This window comes from Anguilla anguilla, chromosome 2, assembly GCF_013347855.1.
Source record: "Anguilla anguilla isolate fAngAng1 chromosome 2, fAngAng1.pri, whole genome shotgun sequence".
NCBI classification, from domain to species: Eukaryota; Metazoa; Chordata; class Actinopteri; order Anguilliformes; family Anguillidae; genus Anguilla; species Anguilla anguilla.
This window is the reverse complement of record NC_049202.1, coordinates 66,643,452-66,666,386: the sequence shown is the minus strand read 5'-3', so window position 1 is coordinate 66,666,386 and position 22,935 is coordinate 66,643,452. Positions and strand designations below refer to the sequence as shown.

The 22,935-nt window shown below is 41.9% G+C and overlaps 2 protein-coding genes across 2 annotated transcripts; both read right to left on the bottom strand.

Annotated features, from left to right (window-relative positions):
• Positions 1 to 724: 724 nt before the first annotated feature.
• On the bottom strand, positions 725 to 5,807 carry LOC118221417 (matrix Gla protein-like). The gene is made up of 5 exons (XM_035406470.1): positions 5,651 to 5,807; positions 3,550 to 3,622; positions 3,001 to 3,030; positions 2,741 to 2,822; positions 725 to 1,713 (listed from the first exon to the last, which is right to left on the bottom strand). Exons 2-5 carry the CDS (start codon positions 3,608 to 3,610, stop codon positions 1,572 to 1,574), a joined length of 315 nt encoding a protein of 104 aa, XP_035262361.1. The 5' UTR covers positions 3,611 to 3,622; positions 5,651 to 5,807; the 3' UTR covers positions 725 to 1,571.
• Positions 5,808 to 9,990: 4,183 nt separating this feature from the next.
• On the bottom strand, positions 9,991 to 16,317 carry LOC118221445 (endoplasmic reticulum resident protein 27). Its single transcript, XM_035406520.1, has 7 exons — positions 16,109 to 16,317; positions 13,653 to 13,738; positions 12,759 to 12,896; positions 12,250 to 12,366; positions 11,280 to 11,405; positions 10,620 to 10,817; positions 9,991 to 10,070 (listed from the first exon to the last, which is right to left on the bottom strand). The coding sequence occupies exons 1-7, from the start codon at positions 16,164 to 16,166 to the stop codon at positions 10,029 to 10,031; spliced, it is 765 nt and encodes a 254-aa protein (XP_035262411.1). The 5' UTR covers positions 16,167 to 16,317; the 3' UTR covers positions 9,991 to 10,028.
• Positions 16,318 to 22,935: the final 6,618 nt, after the last annotated feature.

Here is a 22,935-nt window from a genome sequence, read left to right as displayed (position 1 = left end):
TCGATTGTAGGAAGAAAACCTATATACTTTCTTTCTTGGTTTCACTCACTGCAGCTTGATGCCGGTAGTTTAACCTTCGCAGATCAATGGAACAATTCACAGAGAAACAACAGATTAACTGCCATGCAATGAAATATTCAGATGTACAGTAGAGTATGTTGACCTCTTTCCCTCTGTCTGAGTGTTATTCTTGGTGAGAGAAGTTTGTCTTGGCAGCCTGGTATGCAATTTGACTGTCTGGTTCATTGTTTATGTCATGTATATCTTTCAAATATGGGGACAATTTTTTTGGGAAAATGAGCCTACATTCAAAAAGGAAATGTGAAGTTGCTGTTACTTTGATTTCTTTTCTTTGATTTCTTAACATATTTTAAAAGTTGTTTAAATTTTATAACTGCATGGAGGAATGTTAACTGTGAAGGTACTGTATATATTACCACATACATTTCGTAATCACATAAATAGCTTGGGTTTGCCTTCTGCTTTAAGGTAATGTGGATTCTGCAGTTAAGATTCAGGATATTGCTATGATTCATTATTTAAACTATGTAAATACAAAAAAACAATGAATGCTCTATATTAAAATACATTAAAAATATACATCTGTAGTTATAATACGTTGTTCTGCTATGATTGCACTAGTGAATTGATTGCTTCATTTGAAGCTTTGGAAAATATTATTTATACACATATCTGCTTACAATAATTTACACATTTACAAGAATAAATTTGTGCTCACGTTTATTGAATTTACTGGTCATTCCACACAATCTCTTTATAGCCATTATGTGCAACCGCAGACGTTGCCTGACCTTCATATGAAATGGTTAGAAACCACTGCTTTACATTCTGAATCATTCTGAATCATTGTACAGTGCAGAATAAAGTAGACAGTTTACAGCATATTCAGGTGTAGTAATATTCACCCTGCAGTGGGGAAGAACACAGTGGCCTAATGTGCAAAGTACTGTTGAAGCATACTAGACTGCTTAACATAAAAATATAATTGCGTAGTATCTTTTTCATTTTGAAAAATAGTTTCATGCTTTCATTGAAACGGAAGAGCTTGTGAAGTTGGTAGGGTCAGATGTTGACAAAATGTGATGAAATCGAACTCACTAGAATCATCCATTGTGTTTTTCTTCAAAGGCCTTTTCCATGAAAACCAAAAACAAAAAAGTACATGAAGTATAAAAAATTGATTAGATTGAGGGTGATTTAAAACCACATTGTACAAGAAAATAAACAGTTTGGGATTTATGTGGCTACCAAACTGGTTCACACCGAAATACATATAACAAAATAAATAATATGAATTTAGCAGGTTTGATAAATTCCAATGTCTGAACCTAGCATTTTGACAGAAGCCCCATTTTGATAACTAAGTGCATATGAAAAGTTGGGATAAGTAGGTATTTCTTGGGGTGTGAGAGACTTTCTTGAATTGCCAAATCAATCAACAAAATGAAATATATACAACCCAGTGATAAGAAAAGAAGCACAATAGGAAACAGCCATATGACATGGTGGCTAATTAACAGATTTCTCTGTCCCTTCTCTTCCTCTTCAAATCAGACTCCAACCATTCTGATATTTCTTGCGCCAAAATATTTTTGATAGGCTTGCTGGTATCCATAGCGATGGGCATAGAAGCGGCACGGAGAGAAATCCTCACAGATCTCTGACTGTCGTTCCCAAGGGGACTTAATCAACCTGACAAAGAGCGAGAAAGAGAGAGAGGAGAGGAACGTGGATGAGAAGGACAAGAGATGAAGAATACTTCATTCAAATATATGTATAAAGAAAAAGAAGCAACTATTGGCAGTTGCATCAACACAACTTTCAAATGTGTTGCATCTCTCTCCTTTCTTTTTATTCACTCATTGTTTTTAAGAGTTTCTGACAGTTTCTATCAACATTCTTCCCCCTTTTCTTCCATTCAGTACACCTTATCCTTCTCTTCTGCTTGATGAAATATTCAGTTCTGGGCATTTTCCCTTTTTCCCATTTAAAATATTTAAATCCATTAATTTTAATCATTAATTCAATCACTAATGCATTTTCTTGCATTAAAATATGCATTAATTCAGATAAATGTTTTAATTCATAAGTTATGAATTAACCATATGTCTATTGTCATTTTCGCTTTTACAGCGTGGTTTGTAGAAGTGCATTATTATGTACTGTATATAGTGGTGGTGATTAGATTGTAGACTTAGACATGTGACAAGGTTTGGAATGTTTCTTCAGCCATTACTTCATACATTATCTCCAATTTGGCTAAATTTCTTCTCATAGGTGTGAACCCCTTTGCATCTTCTCCATGGTCAATATATCACACACACACACATACACACACACACACTCCCATTAATAACAATGGGATTTAGCGCTCCCATTTTTCCATTTTCAACTGACAAACAGGAGCTTTTAGATGAAAATTGTAACAGACTTTTTGAGGAAACGGGTTTAAAAAACTGAATAATGATAAAATGACTGTTCATGAAAAGTAACCCTAGTATGCAATATGAATACAATGAACACATGGCTGGCATTGGTGCTGTAGTTGCATTTGCTGTTTTCTGTATGTTGTCTTCAGAAATAGTTATTTTTGTAGTCTGAGTTCATGTTGTCAGAGTAGTTATCTTCAACAATCATGGCAATTTTAGTAACCTGTGTGTACACAATGTAGTTAACACTATCAGAAGCTTTAGTTATTGTCACATTATGTACAGTTTACCTTCTGTAGTTGTAGTTGTTGTAGGTGGGATGTCTTGGACGGTTGAAGAAGGAATTGGCTCGGTATGGACTCAAAAACAGGTCTGGAATTTTTATAATCGAGACAAATATAAATCCACTTTGAAATAATTCAAACAAAATGTTCGTGCAAGATAGTTAAGACCGGCATGTAGCCAATATTGGAATGTATTTATTCCCATGAGAATGTCTGTGTAAGTTATTCTATTTGCACAGCTATGAACAAAATGTTATATCATTTACCTTCAAAAGACTCGCGACTTTCCTGTGAATCTGTAAAATAATGAAATGACAGGAAAATAAGATCTCTTTACAACCCGTTCTGGAAAATCTGAAGCACACTACATTATCTTAAAACCATTGCTGCAATGCATATTTCCATAGCCTGTCTGTAGCTGGAAGTCCACCAGGGGGCCTCATAGATAGTCCGTGCATTCGGTCTATTAGGGTTATGTCTGACTGTGCACTGCCCCGTCCTGGGTGCATTTGTCTAAACAAGGCCAGCCATAACTAATAACACATTGCAATGCAGTGAAATTAGATTCAAGGCTATTCTTCCTATACATTATATTGGACTCTCGGTCTACCATTTAATTCACTTAAAAAACCACGCACTGGAGTTTAAATCTAATTTTAGGACATTACTGAATATGAACTCTGAATGGAAAACCCCTTTCTTTATTATGTATTACATGTGGCACATCGGGTTCCTGCATGTTTTTTAATGAATGAATAATGTATGAGTATGATGAGTATGATATGAAGGAGCATGATAGATTTAGGAATTCAGACCATAGCAGAGACAGAGGACGAGAATGCCACTCAGCACGACGCACTGCAGAGGAACCTTCATCCTTCCTGTAGACTAGAGAGGGGGGGGGGGGGGGGGGGGTGAGGGAGAGAGAGATATAGACAGACAGTTAGAATTATGTCACACCTATACAGCATGTGTGTTGAAATACAACTTCCATGTATAATTACTGTACCTTTAATAACAAAACAAGACCAGGTTAAAACCTAGTATATGGCTGGACCTAACACATGTGATCTGGCCAACCAATCGTGTGACTTCATAACTCGGCCGACCAATGGTGTAACTTCATCACTCACTCAGTCACTCACTCAGTCAGTCACAGACATTTGCGTTTATAAGGCTGGCCCCGCTGTTGCGGTCCAGCCAACAATCTGTATTTCAGTCATTATGAATAATAATGAATAGTCACTTTCACAAAACAAGTCAGGGGCACAGGGAGATTTCCTCTTAGAGGCAGACAGAAAGAATGGACATGATATTATGTTGCATTACAATCCCTTAGCAGATGCTTTCATGGAACTCCCCCCCCCCCCACCCCCCACCATGACCCTGTTAAGGGACATTAAAATGAAAAGAAACATGAACATGAAGATTGAATGCCACTGCACCCCAGTCACGCCCTCCCTTTCCAACTGTAACCCAAAAATCATTTCAGGAGGGTGGAGCAAATGCCTGGGTCGTGAGGGAGCGCTGGAATGGAAACAGATTGAGGCAGAAGCCCCCCCTGACGGTCAGCCATAGGAGATGGAGAGAAACACTCTGCGAGTCCACGCCAGGCTTCAGACACCCGTGCGAACAGCCCCTCCCGATGCTGGGGAATCGAGCACGATGGTGCAAATTCCAGGTGCTTCCGCTGAGCGAACTGCAGGCCGCGAGGAGCCGCCGCGTTCGTAGCCTTTGGCCCGACGCGCTCGGCTCGGCTCGGCTCTGCTCTGGACGGCCGCTCCTGCGGCATCTCCCTCTCTGCCTGCTGTCATCGTCAGCGTCGTCAGCATGAGTGTGGGGCGACGTAGCTCAGGAGGTACGAGCTGTTGTCTGGCAGTCGGAGGGTTGCCGGTTCGATCCCCCGCCCTGGGCTTGTCGAAGTGTCCCTGAGCAAGACACCTAACTCCTAATTGCTCCCAACCTGCTGATTGGTACCTTGCATGGCAGCCTTTCACTGTTGGTGGGTGAGTGTGTGTGTGTGAATGGGTGAATGAGAGGCATCAATTGTAAAGCGCTTTGGATAAAAGCGCTATATAAATGCAGTCCGTTTACCATTTACATAATCATCCGAGACACGGAGCTGGCCACTCCTGAGTTCAGCTAGGGAGAGGTGCCAATGCTAATGCTACAACTTCACACGTGTCTAACAGCTGGGAGAGAAACAGTACGCACCCACACGCCCCCCTCGACCCCTCAATGCGCTCCACTGGAGTGCACATTGGAACAGAGTGTTATCTTTCAGCATCCAAGTGTTTCTGACACAGCCCTGATGGGTTGCTCGTCGCCATTTTATGAGACCTAAATGAAACGTGCTTTTTGTTTTTTGTAACTCTGAATAAAGGCCCCATCAATAAACCGTGTGTCAACGTATTATGAACACGGTATAAACATTCACTGCAGTGCTTGTTCTGCCGTGGGATTCAAAAAAATTATTTTGCAGTGCCTGTTCAACACAGTACATGCAATCAGAAAAATAACATTTTCTTCAAAGTAAATTAATTGGACCTTAAAGATTACCCTTCTTCTACACTGCCATGTGACCAGCTGTAGTTCATTGTGATGGTGTTTGTGTGGGTGTGTAGGCCTATTCTGCGCACATACAAGGTGGACTTATTCACATCAGGTAAGCAGTGCATACTGAACAACCTGCATTATGACAGACAGTGAAACTTGCAATGGCTGAAAAGGTCATAATTACCTCTTCAGGTTTTAGAGTGACTGAATCAACAAAACACACTCACACTCACACTATTTCACAGAGAACTGAGACAGTTTCTTACTTTTAAAAAGCAGCTGTTGAATAGTATTGACCATTTCTAAATGAAGTAAATAGTTATTTGCGTACATGGTTGTTTTCCAGTGTTGGCTACGTACCTTTCTGAGTAAAGTTGAAGTGTATTGGCTCTTGCTGATTAGCGTTTCTTGCACGTCTCCCGTCTGTCTGAGAAGTCCGTCTATTCCTTGCAGCCAGGCTTTTATACCTCTCCATTCTGTCACCCCTTACTCTCATCTCTTCTTTTTTCCTCTCTTTCCTTTCCCCTCCCTTCCACTATTTGCCCATCAGGCCAAAACTATTAGCTCACTCTCTCCTCTCTGTCTTTTGCTGTTTCTGTAAACACTCACCCACTTGCTAAAAAACAGAAGCTTGCCACAGGGAGCGACAGAACTGAGTGAAGAATAACTGCATTCTGTTTGTTTTGTCAGTCTTACCATTTCAGATAGGTTACCGCTGACCTAAGAACAACCAATCAACCACATAAATCTGTACTAGTAATCAATTTGTGAGCTTTCACTCTCGATATTTCTGGTGATTGTTTATGCCTCAAGAGAGGAGTCAGGTACATTAGTCATGTTGCATTTGTTTGTTATATTGAATTTTGGTTTTGGGTCCTGAGTAGTGTTTCTCCAAGTGACTGGAACACGCCGTAAATAATTCTTAGTAGAACATTCTGGAGACTGTGTAACAACTAGCAACTGACAGAGAACAATCATATCCTTGAGAAGACAAATAAAGACAGACTAGTTCTCCCAGAGTAGAATTAAGAAAATGAAAGTGGAAAGTGACAAGGACAGCTCAGTAGGGCCACCTGAGGAAATCATGCGCTCATTTCTGAGTAAAAATAGTGTAAATGCATGGTTCCACTGCCGAAGTGTCTCTAAAGGCTAATAGAGACGTTAGCTAAATCTCCCTTTCCTAATATAAATATAAATAGGAAAGATGGTGGGTGAATGGAATAGTGAGTCTGTTTTTATGTTGTTTTAGTCGGAGCTAACGAGCTTTGGAATAAAGTCCGCTAACTGCAGCGCCGTGATTGCTCGAGAGGAAGAGTGGGATTTCTGTTTGAGTGCGAGCCTCGGAAAGGGCTGCCGTAGGTCTGCTGTAGGCCCTCCTCTAAGGCCTGTGTTCAGTCAGACGCATACGTTATGCTAATGTTCAGTCATCTGTAAATGCCGTTATGAAATATGCGTTTCTTTTAGCATGATTTTTGAACATGATTATTTAATGCTATAGTTTTAATGCTATAATATTTAAATCAAGTTCATGTAACCTTTCCAAAATGTTTTAGTTTTTTGTCCACGAACTCTTAAATTATGATCCGTTAAGTTAAATCAGATGTGGGTCATAGGACGTGAAATACAGAGTTATCTGAACACAAATAATATACAGACATATACGAATACTCACATAGACCACAGGGAAGACGAGAAAGGAGGACACTGGGGGGGGGGTGAGGCATTTGAGTCTGCAGTGTAAACACCAGCAGCAGCTGCCAGGTGAACTCAGGCACCAAAGCCAGATCTCTTTCAAAATAAGCCGACACAACCCAACTGAAATAAGAACAAACATGAGCACACATATGCGCTCTGAAAGAGTGTAACGGGAGCCTTCGTCATAAGCAAATACAGATGCTTTCAACACCATCAGCATCATAATTCCTACAAAGGACTCACTATGTATAGCATACAACGCTGAACCTTGTGCAATAGTTTAAGATGCATGTGCTGTGCAGCAGTGGGTACTCGCATTGTACAATCAACAAGCAAGAACAATCCGTTGACTACCACACAGAGAGGGATATTATATTGTAGGGTTGCAGTGCATAAACCCCTCATTACAATGACGAAAGGAAATTTGAGAGTTCAGTGGTGCAAAACAATAGGCACTGGTCTACAGCGATGTGGACAAAAGTGGTATTATCAGATGAGTCATCCTTCACCATATTCTGAACAAGTGGGCGAGTGCATGTGTGGCAAACATCAAGTGAATGGTACAGGCCTGAATGTTTGACCCCTGCAATGAGGGGGGGTCCAGTGACTCTGTCATGCTGTGGGGGGCATTTTTCTAGGATGGCAATGCCCCTATCTGCAGGGCACGAGCGGTCACTGAATGGTTTGATGAGTATGAAAATGATGTGTATCATATACTGCGGCCATCGCAGTAACCAGATCTCAATCAAATTGAACACCTATGGGAGATTCCAGACCAACGTGTTAGACAGTGCTATCCACCACCATCATCAAAACTCCAAATGATGGAATATCTTTTAGAGAAATGGTGTTCCATCCCTCTAGTAGAGTTCCAGAGACTAGTAGAATCTATGCCAAGGCACACTGAAGCTGTTCTGGCAGCTCATGGTGGCTCAATACCTTACTCAGAAACTTTTCCTGTAATTTGTCACCCTACTGTAAATGTTCTTATATATTTCCATATGGGTCAAGTCATATTGTCTGTATGTAAGCATGCGTGGCATGTATGTGTATGTGTGTGTGTGTGTGTGTATGTTTGTACTTGTATGTTTGCATGTATGTGAGTATGTGTGGCATGTATGTGTGTGTGTGTGGGTGTGTGTGTGTTTGTGCTTGTATGTTTGCATGTATGTGAGTATGTATGTGTGTGTGGGTGTGTGTGTGTTTGTGTGTGTGTATGTGCGTGTGTGTGGGTGTGTGTGTGTTTGTGTGGTGTGTTTCACAGTGTTTCTTTTTTTAGAATGCAATGGTTTGCAGAACTATGCCCCCCTTTTCTCCCCCTCTTACTTCCCACCATTTCCGCCTCATAGTACTCTCTATTTTTAAAGAACTTTCACAAAACAACATTCTCCCTTTTCCGGTTTCTCTATAATGAAATCATACTTAAGTACTGTTTATTAAATAATGTAATAAAGCAAAAATACTCATAGATTCCTGGTGATATCATTGTCTTTTTCTTTCCAATAATTTTCCTTGTTTTTAACTTCCAAAGCCTTGCTGTATATTTTCGGTTTACTATTCAGACGTTTGTGAATCTGGGTTTACATGAAAATACAGTATCACGGTGCTGTCCTGACAATTCATCCTTCATCGTTTCTAGTGTGTGTGTGTGTGTGTGTGTGTGTGTGCACGTGTGTGTCTGCATCTAGATAGGTCTGTCCATGTGTATGTAACCACAAGCACTAACAGGAGCAGACACTTGGAGCATTAAAAGTTTTAGGCGTGTCCTGCCTGCTGAGAGACAGTACCGTGGGTGTTGTACTAGACATGATCCGGGTCATGATGTGTGTGTTTGTGTTCTTTTATGGTTCTGTCAGCGGCGTTCTGCAGACGGGCTGCGTCTCTTCCAGTTTCTTTCGTTCTTTTTTTTTTTTTTTTGGGGAGAGCTCTTTCTCTCTTTCTTTTCAGTTCCCCTTTCCTTGGGCCCATCTGAGTCACACCAGGCCGAACAGACTGTCATGCAAATGTATGCATGCACTTATGCACACATACACTGCACATCACACCCAGACCCTCACAGGTATGCATGCAGATGCATGCATAAACAAGCCATTGCATAAACGAGCCATGCACACATACACACTGATACTCTCTCTCTCTCTCTCTCTCTCTCTCTCTCTCTCTCTCTCTCCCTCTCTCTCTCACACACACACACACACACACAGGTTGCTAAATGTCAGGACACCTCCTGGCTTTCATTCTACTCTTGTTTTCAGGAAAAAAGGGCTCCTCTACCACTTCAGTCTCAGTAGGATAAATGGCCTCGACTGGCCAGAATTGTGGGACATTTTCTCAGATGTTGTCCCCACTTTAATTGCAATACAAGGCCACAAACACACACTCAGTCATGTCTATTTATCTTAAATATATTGTCCTTTCTCTACTTTCTCTCTCTCTTTCTCCGACTCTCACTAGCTTCTGTATGCCGGCATTCTTCTTGTTCAAAGCTTGTTTCCTTTGGCAGACAAACACTACTAGTTTTCCTAATTTGTCTTGGCTTCAAATATCCCTTCATTTTATCAATTTAGAAAGCCAGTCTAAACTTGTTGTGTCTCGGTTTTTTTATGCAACAATTTTTGCAAACAGTTTTGCAAAAAAAAAAAAAAGGCCTCTGCCTCACATTTTAATTTTCTTAATTATCTCCTTTCACCAGCTTTCTTTTTGTTTCCCTTTCCATCCCTTGCTTAAATTTCTCCAGCCGCTTTAATTCCCTCGTTCCCTTGTCAGCGGCACCCACTTCCCCTCTTTCTTTCCCTCTCCTAAGTGTCAGACCATTGTGGTCAGTGTAATCAGGCAAGTGGGAACACCAGCACAATACACTAAATACACAGCAGCTGCCGACCAATAGCATGTGGTCAGTGGCAGGCTTAAGCATTACATGCAAACACAGGCACAAAAATGTATGGCCATTGGCCACACACACACACACACACACACACACACACACACGCACACAATAAAGACAGTTTTATTTAGTCCACAATTTATTATTTCATCATTCGCTTCACAGCTCAGTTTTAGAATCCTGTTTCGTGTCTTCTTGTTCCTAAAAAAGGAGCCATATTTGAGAGACAATGTTCAGAGTTTAAGGTGTAGACTGTGCAACATGGTAATTCTACATCTTGTATAGAATAACATTTTTTTTTTTTTATGGAGCTGGAAGAATGTATTAAATTAGAAAAATCACATAAACATTTGGCATGCTTTTTTGAATATCGAAATGTTTAGTCCCAACATTTCATGTGATTAGGCTCTAATAAGCGAAGAGTTATTGCACAAATACTTCTGTCTAGCTGTCAGCAAAAGAAAACTTTACATAAGTTGTGATAGAGAGAGCGAGAGAGACAGAGGTGTGTAAGAGAAGGTAATTAAGGAAAGGGTCATTTACTTAAATAAATGGTGCATAAATTAAAATATGCAAAAGTGAGCTAATGATACAATACTAGGTAAACCAAAGGAGAAGAGAGTGCAAGAAGAAAGAGAGAGAGAGAGAGAGAGAGAGCGAAATCATCAGTTAGAGAAAGTAAGAGTATTAGTGACAGTGAATCTTAATCACTGAAGAAAAAGCTTTCCACAATGAGCGTTCAGTCGTCACCTGTAGTGTCCCATTGAGGAAGGATTCACAGAATTCCCTCACACGCTCAGTGGAGATCTCTCCTGGGGGTAGCAGCCACGCCCTGTCTGAGTTGCCATCATAGATACCCACTTTTGGGAGGTCACGTGACTTCAATCCAAAGTAGCCGAGGGAACGGGCGTTGGATTTCAAAGCTCCATTTACCAGCACAAACAGGAACTACAGCAGACAACCTCCATTAGCATCCAAGTGACAGTGAAGCATCTGTGTGTGTGTGTTTGCGTGGGCGTGTTTGTGTTTGTGTGCGTGCATGTGTGTGTGCATGTGTGTGTGTTTGTGTGTGCGTGCGCGCATGTGTGTGCGAGTGTGTATAATTCAGAAGAGTCAAGGGTCAGAATGGAAAAAAAAAAACAACAACAACAGAACACACGACAGCTTAATAACACAACAAGCAGGATCCTTTAAAATTACAGGAACACGCTGTACAGTTACAGCGCACTAAAACGAGAGCTAAGCTTAATCCAATAAAACCCAGCCCCGTCTAATACAGTATTAAACGACCAAATTCAACCCAGATCAATTAAGCTGGGTGTCAGAGGCCTGTGGCCGAGGATCGGGTCAGCGCCATGCGAGCAGATTTAGCTTAATGCCGTTAAAGGCCTAATTAAGATCATTACTGACCTGGCCAGTGTACTCAGGGGCCAGGGCCCCCAGCCTCTCCTTCAGCTCAGTGAAGTCCGCGGCCCCTCTGTTGACGAAGAGGAGGAGGTGTGTCTTCACGTCGGAGTTAAATAGACCTACTGCCGTCTTTTTTTTTTGGCGGGGGGGGGGGTGGGCGGGGGGGGGGGTGGGCGGGGGGGTTGTTAGAATAGAGGAGACAAAAAAAGGCTGTTAGGACTGAACATTCATGGATTGATGCAAAGTAATAATATGATAGTAACTCAGTGATGCAGTAAGGAGTGTTTATATAAGCACAGTATCACAGGATTGTACACGGTGATGTTGCAGCAAGTGAGTATGTCAGTACACTACCACAGGATTGTACTCCATGATGTAGTAACAAATGAGTATGTAGGCCCGGTACCACAGGATTGTCTACTTAGTGATGTAGTAACAAGTGAGTATGTAGGCACAGTTTCACAGGATTGTACTCAGTGATGTAGTATCAAGTCAGTATGTAAGCACAGTACCACAGGATTGTATTCAGTGGTATACTGTTGAGTCAGTATGTGGGCACAGTACCACAGGATTGTACTCAATGATATAGTGTTGAGTCAGTATGTGGGCACAGTACCACAGGATTGTACTCAATGATATAGTGTTGAGTCAGTATGTGGGCACAGTACCACAGGATTGTACTCAGTGATGTAGGATTGAGTCAGTATGTAAATACAGTACCACAGGATTGTACTCAGTGATGTAGTATTGAGTCAGTATGTGGGCACAATACCACAGGATTGTACTTCAGTGATGTAGTATTGAGTCAGTAAACACAGTACCACAGGATTGTACTCAGTGATGTAGTATTGAGTCAGTAAACACAGTACCACAGGATTGTACTCAGTGATGTAGTGTTGAGTCAGTATGTAAATACAGTACCACAGGATTGTACTCAGTGATGTAGTGTTGAGTCAGTATGTAAATACAGTACCACAGGATTGTACTCAGTGATGTAGTGGAGTTCATTGATCTGGAAAAAGCGTGTCAGTCCGTCACTGTCCAGTTTCTTCGTTTCAGAGAGTTGCAGGTTCTCCTGGTGCAGATCTGCCTGTGGGAATCATAGGAACACACACACACACACACACACATGCATGCACGCACGCACACACATCCACACACATACAGGATTCATATACTGTACCACAGGTCAGTGATATCTTAAAGTAGCAACTGTGGATGACAGCGCTGTCCTCTTCACCTATTTTTATTTCATTGTATTTGTTAGTACTTTTATTTCAGTTTTATAATGATACAAAAATGTATTTTCATTGTCTTGTATGCTGAACAAGTCATCCTGGATAAATGCAACTCATGCAATGTAATGCTGACAGAATGCACCAATGAAAATGGCAAACAGTCATTGTGGTAACATAGGCTACGTAAAAAAGGAAGGACAGTGACGGGGTTCACCCAGGGGCGTGAGGCAGGAGAGAGGTCTACCTTTCTGAAGATGGAGATGGTGTCGGTGGTGATGCTGTACTTCGTCCACACCTCCATCTCAGAGCACAGGGCCACCGGAAGGTGGCTGACCTCAGAGACGGACGTCAGAAACTCCTTATAGCCGAAACTGTCCTCGCCCTGAGAGGCACGGAGATGGGGCGCATGCCAAAGGCAAGCGTAGGGGTAAAGAGGCAATGAGATGAACGAACGGAAGCATATCGCAAAGGCAGGGTCACAGAACGTGCACAGTTCTGCGCAGATTCTGCTTATGAATCCCACTCCAATGCTAACCGTCTCCTGGTGTTGCCCGGATCTGTCCCCTGTCCCTTGCGTTACCCTATGCGTCTCTCATTCGGTGCTTTTTAGCCCTCTGCCCTCCTTTCCCTGCCCTCCCCGGCCCTCCCTTGTGCGCTGTGGTTTCAGAAGCCCCTGCAGCTCCTGCCAATCCCGCAGTCGCTCAGATGCCCCCTCATTTCCTGAACGCTCGCCGCTCTACCCCCGCGCAGGAAGTTTGGCCAAAGGGCTCGGCATTCTGGGACGCACGCCCACCCTCCTGCAACCAAGGAGACAGACGCGTTCCCTGCCAGAACTGCGGTTTTTACGAAACATCAAGAAAAATCAGACGGCGTCGTTACTGCCGTGACCATAAATACACCGTACGACTGCGCAGAATCTCCCTTCCTTAGTGTTTTTTCCACTAAACGTTGCCCGGCTCCCTTGTTTTTCTCAGTCACCCTGCCCCCGCCTGGCAGTGGTGAGTCCTGGCTCTGGCTCTTGTTATTGGTCTCACACACAGTCCACACACTGCTGTCCTTTCATTTGCCCTCCCGCCCCCTGTTACCACCCGCCCTACCCTCACCCCACCCCCCACTCCCCAACTCCCCCATCTCTGACCTGGAAGAACCCAATCACCACCACTTCAGCAGCATCAATGAAAGACTCGACTGCGTCGACATCGGTCAGCCTGGGTAGGGCCCTGGCTGCAGAGAGAGAACATCAATAGTATACGGTATTCATATATACATATTAACCGTACTTTCTGTCCCAAATTTCTCTTGCACCCACGAAGCCACCAGAGAACTTAATAGTGCTTGAAGACACTTAATTAACACCTGCGGTAGTATTTTTATACGTTAAACATAATATTTCACTGCACTTAGCCTTCATGTGTGGTTGTAGGAATTATGGAAAGGGAAGTGGGAGTGGCATATCCTGCCCAGACATGAGATTCATATAAGCATTATGAGGCATGACTCCATATCCTGTTACAAAAAAATAATTGTTTAGTTATAGCTAAATAGTTATAGTTATAGCTTTATAGCATAGATATACTTACTGTATGTCATCTGTCTAGTGGCACTTTATTTAGTTAAGATACAAATTATTATTTGTTAGATTAACATTACACTTTTTGATTATTAATGGACCTCTGTACCTTCCTGGTGATATCAAATGTTTTGTATTCCTGAGAGTAACACTGGTGTTCTCCACTTCTGTTTATGCAAATGCTAGCTTGTTTTTAAAGTTATAGAGGATCTTGCCCCACCACAATTACAGCATTATTTTTTGTCTTTTCTGTCTAAAGACAACAGAAGGATGACAATGTCAGCAACAAGAGGCGACTTTTCAGCACGGTTTAAATCAACTGCTTTTTTCAGCCTTTTCAGTCAAAGCAGCATTGGTCTGGAACTCAATTACAAGCAATATTAGACAACACTGGCTTCAGTTGTTTTGCTGCTGAACTGAAAAAATAGCTCAAGGCAAATCAGGCATGCAGTCATTAGTATTTTATATATTGTGCGGTTATTGTAATTTTGTCAGATGTATTGTTGTGGTGCAATATTTTCTTTTCCTTTCTTTGTAATGTACTTCTTCCTTGTTTTACTGCAACGAATTCTTTATTAGTGTTATGATTTTTACTAATGCTTTTCCTGCCTGAGGACCACCGATGAAATATAGCTGTACCTTATCGAACCTTTGTTTTGTAGTTGTTACAATGACCATGATATGCACTTTTGTATGTCGCTTTGGATAAAATCGTCCGCTAAGTAAATGTAATGTAATAGCTATGGAGCTCTGATGCATCAGTCCTGAAGGACATGGTCCCTGTTAAATAAAATAACACAATGAAGTCAGTCAGTCTGGATCAGAGCACCTGCTAAGTGATTGTAATGTAACGTGACGTAATGAAGAGCGTTTTGATACCCACTGTAAACCGTGCATTAGGTGGAAGAAAATAGCCACTGTTACACGGCTCCAGCAGTAATTATTGCCAAGAGGAGGTTGCTCTGGCCAACTGTACCCATATCCTGTTGAACCCCATCATTCAATGACCTTGTGCCCAGGAGCAGAAAGTGAACTCACTCCAAAAACATGCAGGTTGTGCATGTAACTCGTGGCACAGAGTCACTGCAAAGTTTCCTGGATCCTTATATTAATATTCATTCGTAAGGACCAGTGTTGCAATTGCAAAGTTACAAGATGACTAGACGATTGTGTAAGTGACTGAAAACAAATCAGGTCGTCAAATAATGAGGCAAGGATAATACAATAATGAAATAATCATACAGTGAATTATGTTGTTTTAAATTTGCTAATTGTTGCCATTTTTGGCCATTGACTTTTCCGATGCAATAATTAGAGTTAGGAACTCTGATCCTGGAAACCCCTGGAGCTACAGGACTTGCTATCCAGAACTTGGCCCCATCGCAAAAGAAGCCGTTAAGAGTGAAAGGCTTTTTTTATTATTCTGCTAAAGTTATCATTTTAAGTCACAACATTATCCAGTACAGTAAAAAAAAAAAAAAAAAGGTAAAACATTTTGTGAACACAATTTCATAAGGTGCGCCACACACATCTTGGTGAATCTCTCCCCCTGATATGCTGCCTGACTGACTAACATGAACACAGTTAGGAATTTCACTCTTGTTTTCCCCCAACCAGATACAGACAGTGAACTTTTAAAAATAAACTGCTGAGTGGAGAGGAAGTTAGAGAACCCATATAGATTCCAATTCTAAAAAAAGATGTACCAAGATTGTAATAACAGAAAACCAAAAGACAGGACTGTTGCATATTTCTTAGACAATGCCCTTATTTTGTCCAATTTACCACTCACAATTTCAAGCAATCCAGGGGACATTTATTCTGTCAAATGTTCAATTGAGCCAGTGGTGTAATATTTACTTCAGAGATCATGAGCAGTGCCTGACCAAAAAACCTAAAACCACTAAAACCCGCAGTACAGCCAAAGTAAGTCTGGCATTGGAACCATCCTACCACAGGATCCCATAGCCTAAAAAGGATCACACCGTGATACAGTGTGAAAGGAGATACACTGTCAGCCTTACCTTTCTCGTCAGCTATCGCTGAGGCAATCAGTGAAGAAAGAAGTAAAACGAACAGCATTTTAGCTTTTACACCCTAACGGAACCAGGTGCCCAGAGAGGCAGACTGATAAATGTGTAATGTAGGTTTTTTTGTTTTTTTTACAGATAAAATGTCGCTCCTCAGCACATGTGACTCCCTGCCTGTCTTTCTGTGTCCGTCTTTCTGTACTTTCGTCTTTTTCTTTGTCCATCTCTCCCCATTACCGGACCGTTCTCCCCTGCTCTGATTGGTGACTGTGTGGGAAACAAGCAGGTGTTATTGATAAGGTAAGGCCAGAGTAAACTGGGGTACGTGTCACTGTGTCAGAGCACTGAAAATCATGCTTGTGTCCGTGCGTGGCCCTATCAGATATAACCTCCTGAGACCTTTGACCTAAAACAGTGTCTCGGGCGACGAAAGCATGTTACAATGAAAATATTTCCAAAAATATTCTTTATTTTATTTTTATTGAATGTCCCTTGTAGTGTTGGTTTTAGCATAGCAGAAAATATGGTTCTTGGAATTAAGACCAGAGGCTCATGTCCCCTACAGGAGACAAAAAGGAGTTGTCGGGTTAAAGGAGGATAAGGAAAATTTGTTGTTCATTTGTTCTTCTGTCTGGTAAACAGCAAACATCTCAGTGTGGAATCAACTGTAACAGAAACCAAATGTAGTTCATAAGAGTTGAATGTACTCTATGAGAGTTGATTTTACATTAGAAATTGTGTGGGGTTGGAATGATATGCCAATAGGTTTTTTGTAATTGTTTGTTTAGTAATATATCTAATTAGTCAGAGTTTTTGAGTTTATGTGGCATGGTTACACCTAGAGCAGAACAACATATAGAGCAGAGACCAAAAAGCCGAGTAAAAATATGAACACATTCTTCTTTTTTATAGGAGAACCAACGGTTATAAGCACACCAGGGTGCAGCAAGAACCCATCACTTACAGAGTCTAATGACAAAGGGAGCGAGAGGACATATGTTTTATTTTTGAAAATGAAAATGATTCCATACAATGAGCAGACAGTCAGTTCTCCTAATTGAGTAATGCTGGACTGAGAGTCCGTTTCTGAACACCACAGTATACGGTTCTTGTTCTCAGTGACACAAAAGTGGGGCCACCACAGGAATGGAAACTTATTTATCTCCTTAAATGTATGGTATATTTTTTCCCCCAAGCTGAATGTGTCTGTCTTTTTTTCCCCTTCACCCTCCAGTTCCTCTCTCTCATTCTCGGGGTATTTCTACTCTCGGCTATTTTTTGGGATTGAGTGTGGTTCCACTTTTTTTTTTTTCTTCATGCTTTGGGAATGCTCCAAAATTAGTTCTTAGTGTGGTTTGACCCATAAACGTCGTGATAAAACATTTTATGTTCTCGCTCCGAAAGTTGCCAACTTGCAAAATTCTACAAAGGAATACTGCAGTCGTGATCCTCCATGCTACACCACCATCAGCAAAACACGGAATGTTATTTGTTGGTTTAATATTTTATTAAAGACAGTGACAGTTGCAGTGGCAACCAAAGAAAAAAACATCATAAAGTACTGGTCCTGTCACCTTTTCCTCTCTTTTTTTTCTTCCTTCTGTTCATCCACTCGTAACTCTCGACTACATAGCGTGATTCCATCACATCTGGCCGCCAAAAATGTGTTTCACAGATGTCAGTGCATTCTTTCCTTCTATATTTGGCACATTTATCAGGCATGGGCAGCATACCTATCCACATGTGCAAACTTGTTCTATGGTCCATTACCTGACCACACCCAGGCATGGCCAACATGATATAAACTATATTCTCATAGCGTGTCACAGCTTTTTTTTATTTATTTATTTTTTTACCAGGTTCACATAAACATACTTTTTGCATAAATGCGTGAAACACATTTTTTGTGCTCATCCGTGTGTGAATGGAGGTTACCTAAAGAATTATGTTCTTAAAGCATTGTGGGGTGGCGATCCTTTCCTTACTGTCACCTGGCAATCAGCTGTGACCTGACTTTACATAGGCTGGCTCTTGATAGGCGGGTATGGTTGTCCCCCCCTCATGATTGATTGAGCTCTCCATCCCTGTCCTAGTAGCTATGCAGCCATTTATTATTCCTGCCCCCCCCCCCAATTCATACCATTGCCACTTTACCCATTGTCTGTTCTATTGCAAATTCCCTAATCGCCGTTTCTACCTTCTACCCCACGCTGCCGGGGCTCTTGCCCCAATCATCGAGAGTGCTGTCGTCTGGTCCCCCCCCCCCCCCACTGTGGTCCAGCCCCTCGTCATTGCCTCCACCCTGCCCACATCCGTCGCCACCTGCTGCTCCCCACCGCCGCCACCCGGCCCCGCCCATCATCTGAGCCACATTATGAACCCTGTAAAACCGACTTGACATGTTGGTCACCAGTCGGCACCCTGAGCCGACCAGAGGAGGATGGGTTTCCCCCTTGAGCCTGGTTCCTTCCGAGGTTTCTTCCCATCTGCCACAGGGAGTTTTTCCTTGCCACTGTTGCCTTAGGCTTGCTCCTGTGGGGGTTTAGGCCAGGGTTGTCTGTAAAGCGTATTGTGACAACTGCTGTAAAATACACTATACGATAAATTTGATTTAAAATTTGATTGGTGTTTGGTCTTTTCATGTCATCAGATTATAAATTGTGTTTTCTAATTGCCCAAAAATGGCACAGTGCAATCTTTCCTTCAAATGTATGTATTATGTAACTCACATAATGTAACTCATTTGTGCATGACTTGTGACAAATGGATAACAAATGGCTTCAATAATTCCAGAATTTAAAAAATATATATACCATATATAAGTACATGCTCAAAAAAATTCTAATCAGGCAAGAAATCAGGCTGATTGTTTTGCTCCTGCATTTGACATAAACATACTGTATGAGGAACGTACCCAATTGAGGAACTGAACTTTGCTTTGAATACAAATGGCCTCTTCCACCTTCTTCAATACAAAATGAACTGAAAGCAGCACAGTTGTCCGTCATCCTTCCACACAGCTGGTTCATTGCTTTTCTGTGAACCCCTGTTGAACATATTCGATGCTGCGTGTGAATTGTAAAGATTTGCCCCTTACAACGATTATTTATAACTGTTCCATATGTTGAACCAAATACTTGTCCGTGGTATTTACATTGTCCCAGAAAAGGCATTTGTTCTTATTCTTTCTCTGCACAGTTATGTGTAACACCACTTTGCATGCCATTGTACCTAAAATTGTGTGTTGTGGGGCATATAGATACACTTGCAGTTTTGAGGATAGAATGACAAACAAAGTAAACAAGAGTTAGGTAGGCTTCCTTGCAGGGCCATAGTGTCAGCATGTACATCTTGGTTCTGTGAATCACTTTTTCACTTAATCCTACTAATTCCTTCCATGGAAAACAGCTACAAATGGTTGAAGAGTGTAATCTTTTCCATCCCAGTTGAGCTGGACCCTGTGCAGACACAGATTCCTGATGACCTCGTTTCAGCACGCACAGCAGCCCTGTTCTCCATAGCTGTGGTGCTGGATCTCTTCAAGACCCTGTTCAATCTCTGTAAAGTGTTCATCAACACACAGAATAAAGACGCATGTTTTCCGTATTCACGTTATAAATGGAAAAATACATAGCACAGCAATGTATCCATTCTTTTTCACTGCGGTTATGTATTAGGTTTAGCTCGGCTAGTTCGCTAGTGAGCATAGTGAGGTGCAGTAAAAGCGATGACATCTGGTAGCTTGTTACCATGACAACACTCAGACTGGACTCATTTGCCTGTGGAGCCATTGGGCGAGTCAGAGGCCTGGGTTCAAATCCCATCTCTAGCAAATGTATTATTATTATTATTATTATCATTATTATGATTATTATTATTATTACTACTACTATTATTATTGTTGTTGTTGTTGTTGTTATCACTCTGCTATTATTCATATCATCTGCTGAAATACAACAGTTCGCTGAAGCAAAACTTAAGACATAAATCAGTCAGGATGAGAAGGCAGCTGAGGGAGAGCGAGATCCACCCGGCAGCTGTGTTCCTGTACGCTTTCGGTCCTCTGCTCAGGGACATATGGACTCTTTTGGGAAACGGCCAGCATCGGTGTAACGGGGTAAGCGTGCCACGGGTCCACGGGCGAAGCCGAGCCGGGCAGCTTTCCAGGGCGCTGGAGTCTACGGCGTGATTCCTGGCGCGCTGCCGGCAGCGGCGAGGCGCGCCGACACGGCATTCGCGGTGAGGCGGTGTGGCCACGTCCCTCATCGGCTGCGGTCAGTGCCCCTGGCGCTGCCCTCGTGTCTCAGCTAACGGTTCGGCCGCCCATAGCACCTGCAAACTTTAATGCATGTAAGTATCAAAAGTTCCTGTGTATACAGACAGCTGATTGGTAAATGACAAATAGGGGATGGATTTCTTATTTTTTTTAATCCAGTAGACTTAAATTATTTTGACAGTCCAGTGCTCTAACAATGACACTACAATACATTCATCATAATTATAGGCTTCTTGAAACCTGAAAAATGGCAACATTTAAAAGTCAATGAGAATGACTCCACCAAACATCTGTGGGGTTGTGTCAGCCAAAGACACCGGGCACACCCGACAAAATCATAAGTTACACAGTGGCCCGGACACTTATACTGTGAAACGTTCCTGCAAGTACACAGCTGTGTTCGCGCCAAGGCATCTGATCTCCACTCACACGAGAGCCTAGCAGGGCCCTGGACACCTGTCAGTTTCTGAACTGACCTGAAACATGAGTCAGCCATTTCTGAGCAAAGCATACTTAACGGAGGGCTCAAAAGAAGCAGGAACCTTGAACCAGAGATACGCGTGGACCTTTATACACCACCACCAAGTCTGCCAGGCCTGTCTGCTGCATTACACAAGGTCTATCAGAAAAATATTGTTATTTAATCCTTTAATCTCTGTTCGGAGAAGTCTTTCCGAATGACAGACTCACAGCCTGATTCCTGCTCTGTCCGGAGCATACATGTAAACTAGCCTGTTCTAATTTCTCCCTTTGCATGCAGTAGATGCACCGTAATGTTCCCAGTACGTACCATCTGTGCGTCAGCTTCTTCTGTGACGTCCGTGTCCCACCATCAGATTTAATCTGATTAGGGGCTCCTTAACACCCACAAAACATCCCCAGAGCTCTAAAAACCTGTGTTATTTCCATCTTCCTTACCCCACATCATCTCCTCCCAGTTCACAGTGTTGTTCCAGAGCAGCTATGCTGTCCTGTGTCTTCATCACGGTTTATTTCGTCTAACAAAGCGATATCATTATGGCTGTAATTTTGTTTCAGTACTCTGTGTCTTTCCTTTTAAATAAACAAAGCTTTGCAAGGAATGTTACTGTTGCGATACAAGACAGTACTTGTAAGGGGAAAAAACACATTTTCTAGTTGCCGGAAGAAACTGAGCACAATTTTGGGATGGGGGGGACGGGGGTGGGAAACGACGGGGGGGGGGGGGGGGGGGGGGGGGGCTCAGGGGGGATTCCCCCGGCACACGCAATACCGACTGAGACAATTGTGTCGGCTAAAGGCAGATCACAACAGACGAGTGTTAAGGCTGCGGTTATTAGCAGAGAGAATCAAAGGGTCTAAAATAGAAGCAACTGTTAGCTCCGGCAAGTAGCTGTCAAAACCCAATTGTTATGCAATGTCCAACCCATTTAGTTTAACTGTACCTTGGCTTTGTCTCCTCCTTTTATGCTTTCTATGTATTGTGTCTACACATAGCATAAAATATAATTGCTTCAAACTTTTTGTTTTTCTCCAATATATCCTTTATTCATATCCCCTATAGTTTAAATATATTTATGTGCCGTTAACGTACAAAGAAAATATGATGTCATGTTTAAAACATGAAACAAAAAGAGGACCTATGATAAATTATTTTATTTGAGTAAAATTAAGCAATTTACCAGATGAATTACAATTCCCATTTTACTATTATAACTCAATAACTTCAATCAACTGTGACAACTCTATTAATATATGCTCACATATAATTATGACAATAACACATTTTAAAAATACTTCATTTCAGTTCTAACTCAGTAATATTGCTAATTAAACTTTAATCTTGCACAATAATAACATACCTGGACAGGATGTCAAATCAATTTTAACTGCATTAATATGGAGGAGTATTAATAAGACAATGTAGAAAATCTTGTAAAATATCATCCATCCAGGTTTCATTTATAGAACAGAATAAATATAGTAATCTTAGTTACATGACGATTGGATTTCTAAAATGTATGAACATAATGCATCCTTTAGACCTATATCAGAATCATAAACACAGTAGGACACAATATCGGGCCACTCTCATTTAATACACAATACGGGACTGCGATTTGGGTTTGGGGTAAGAGTACATGTGTCATAGGAGGTATCTTTGGGGGGGGGGGGTGGCAGGGCAATGCTGAGAACCCTCCATGGATAATTCAAAAGCAAAGGCCTGCATGATAATTCAAACCGATCTGTGGATATTCTGACTGAAATACTGTGTGGAAAATAGACACGTACCATACTACAGCATACATATAAAAGGAGATGTGCTGAGACATCTGCTGAAGTGGATTGGCCGTCTGTGTGCCAGGTCAGAATCCCCTCCCTCTGCGCACACACGGCGTCTGTGTCGCATGCAGGCCTTCGGATTTGCCCGTTGTTGTGTTCCCTGGCTTCCCACATCAGTGGGACACTTCAAAACAATTCTCTGAAGTCAGGTGGGATCAGGCGTGAGCGGCAAGCCCTCCTAATCCGCCCCCCCACCACCCCCGTAAATATATTAGTGGGTACA

What these genes read in the sequence shown, in the direction of transcription:
- LOC118221417 (XM_035406470.1), bottom strand. Translation starts at nt 3,610, where the DNA reads ATGAAGGTTCCTCTGCAGTGCGTCGTGCTGAGTGGCATTCTCGTCCTC. An exon ending in CGTCCTCTGTCTCTGCTATG is followed by an intron (nt 3,031 to 3,549) that starts GTCTGAATTCCT and finishes ATTATTTTACAG; the next exon opens with ATTCACAGGAAAGTCGCGAG. An exon ending in AACAACTACAACTACAGAAG is followed by an intron (nt 1,714 to 2,740) that starts GTAAACTGTACA and finishes GCTCTTTGTCAG; the next exon opens with GTTGATTAAGTCCCCTTGGG.
- LOC118221445 (XM_035406520.1), bottom strand. Translation starts at nt 16,166, where the DNA reads ATGCTGTTCGTTTTACTTCTTTCTTCACTGATTGCCTCAGCGATAGCT. An exon ending in TCACTGAGTACAATCCTGTG is followed by an intron (nt 11,406 to 12,249) that starts GTACTGTATTTA and finishes CAAAAAAAAAAG; the next exon opens with ACGGCAGTAGGTCTATTTAA. An exon ending in TCCTCAATGGGACACTACAG is followed by an intron (nt 10,071 to 10,619) that starts GTGACGACTGAA and finishes CTCCTTTTTTAG; the next exon opens with GAACAAGAAGACACGAAACA.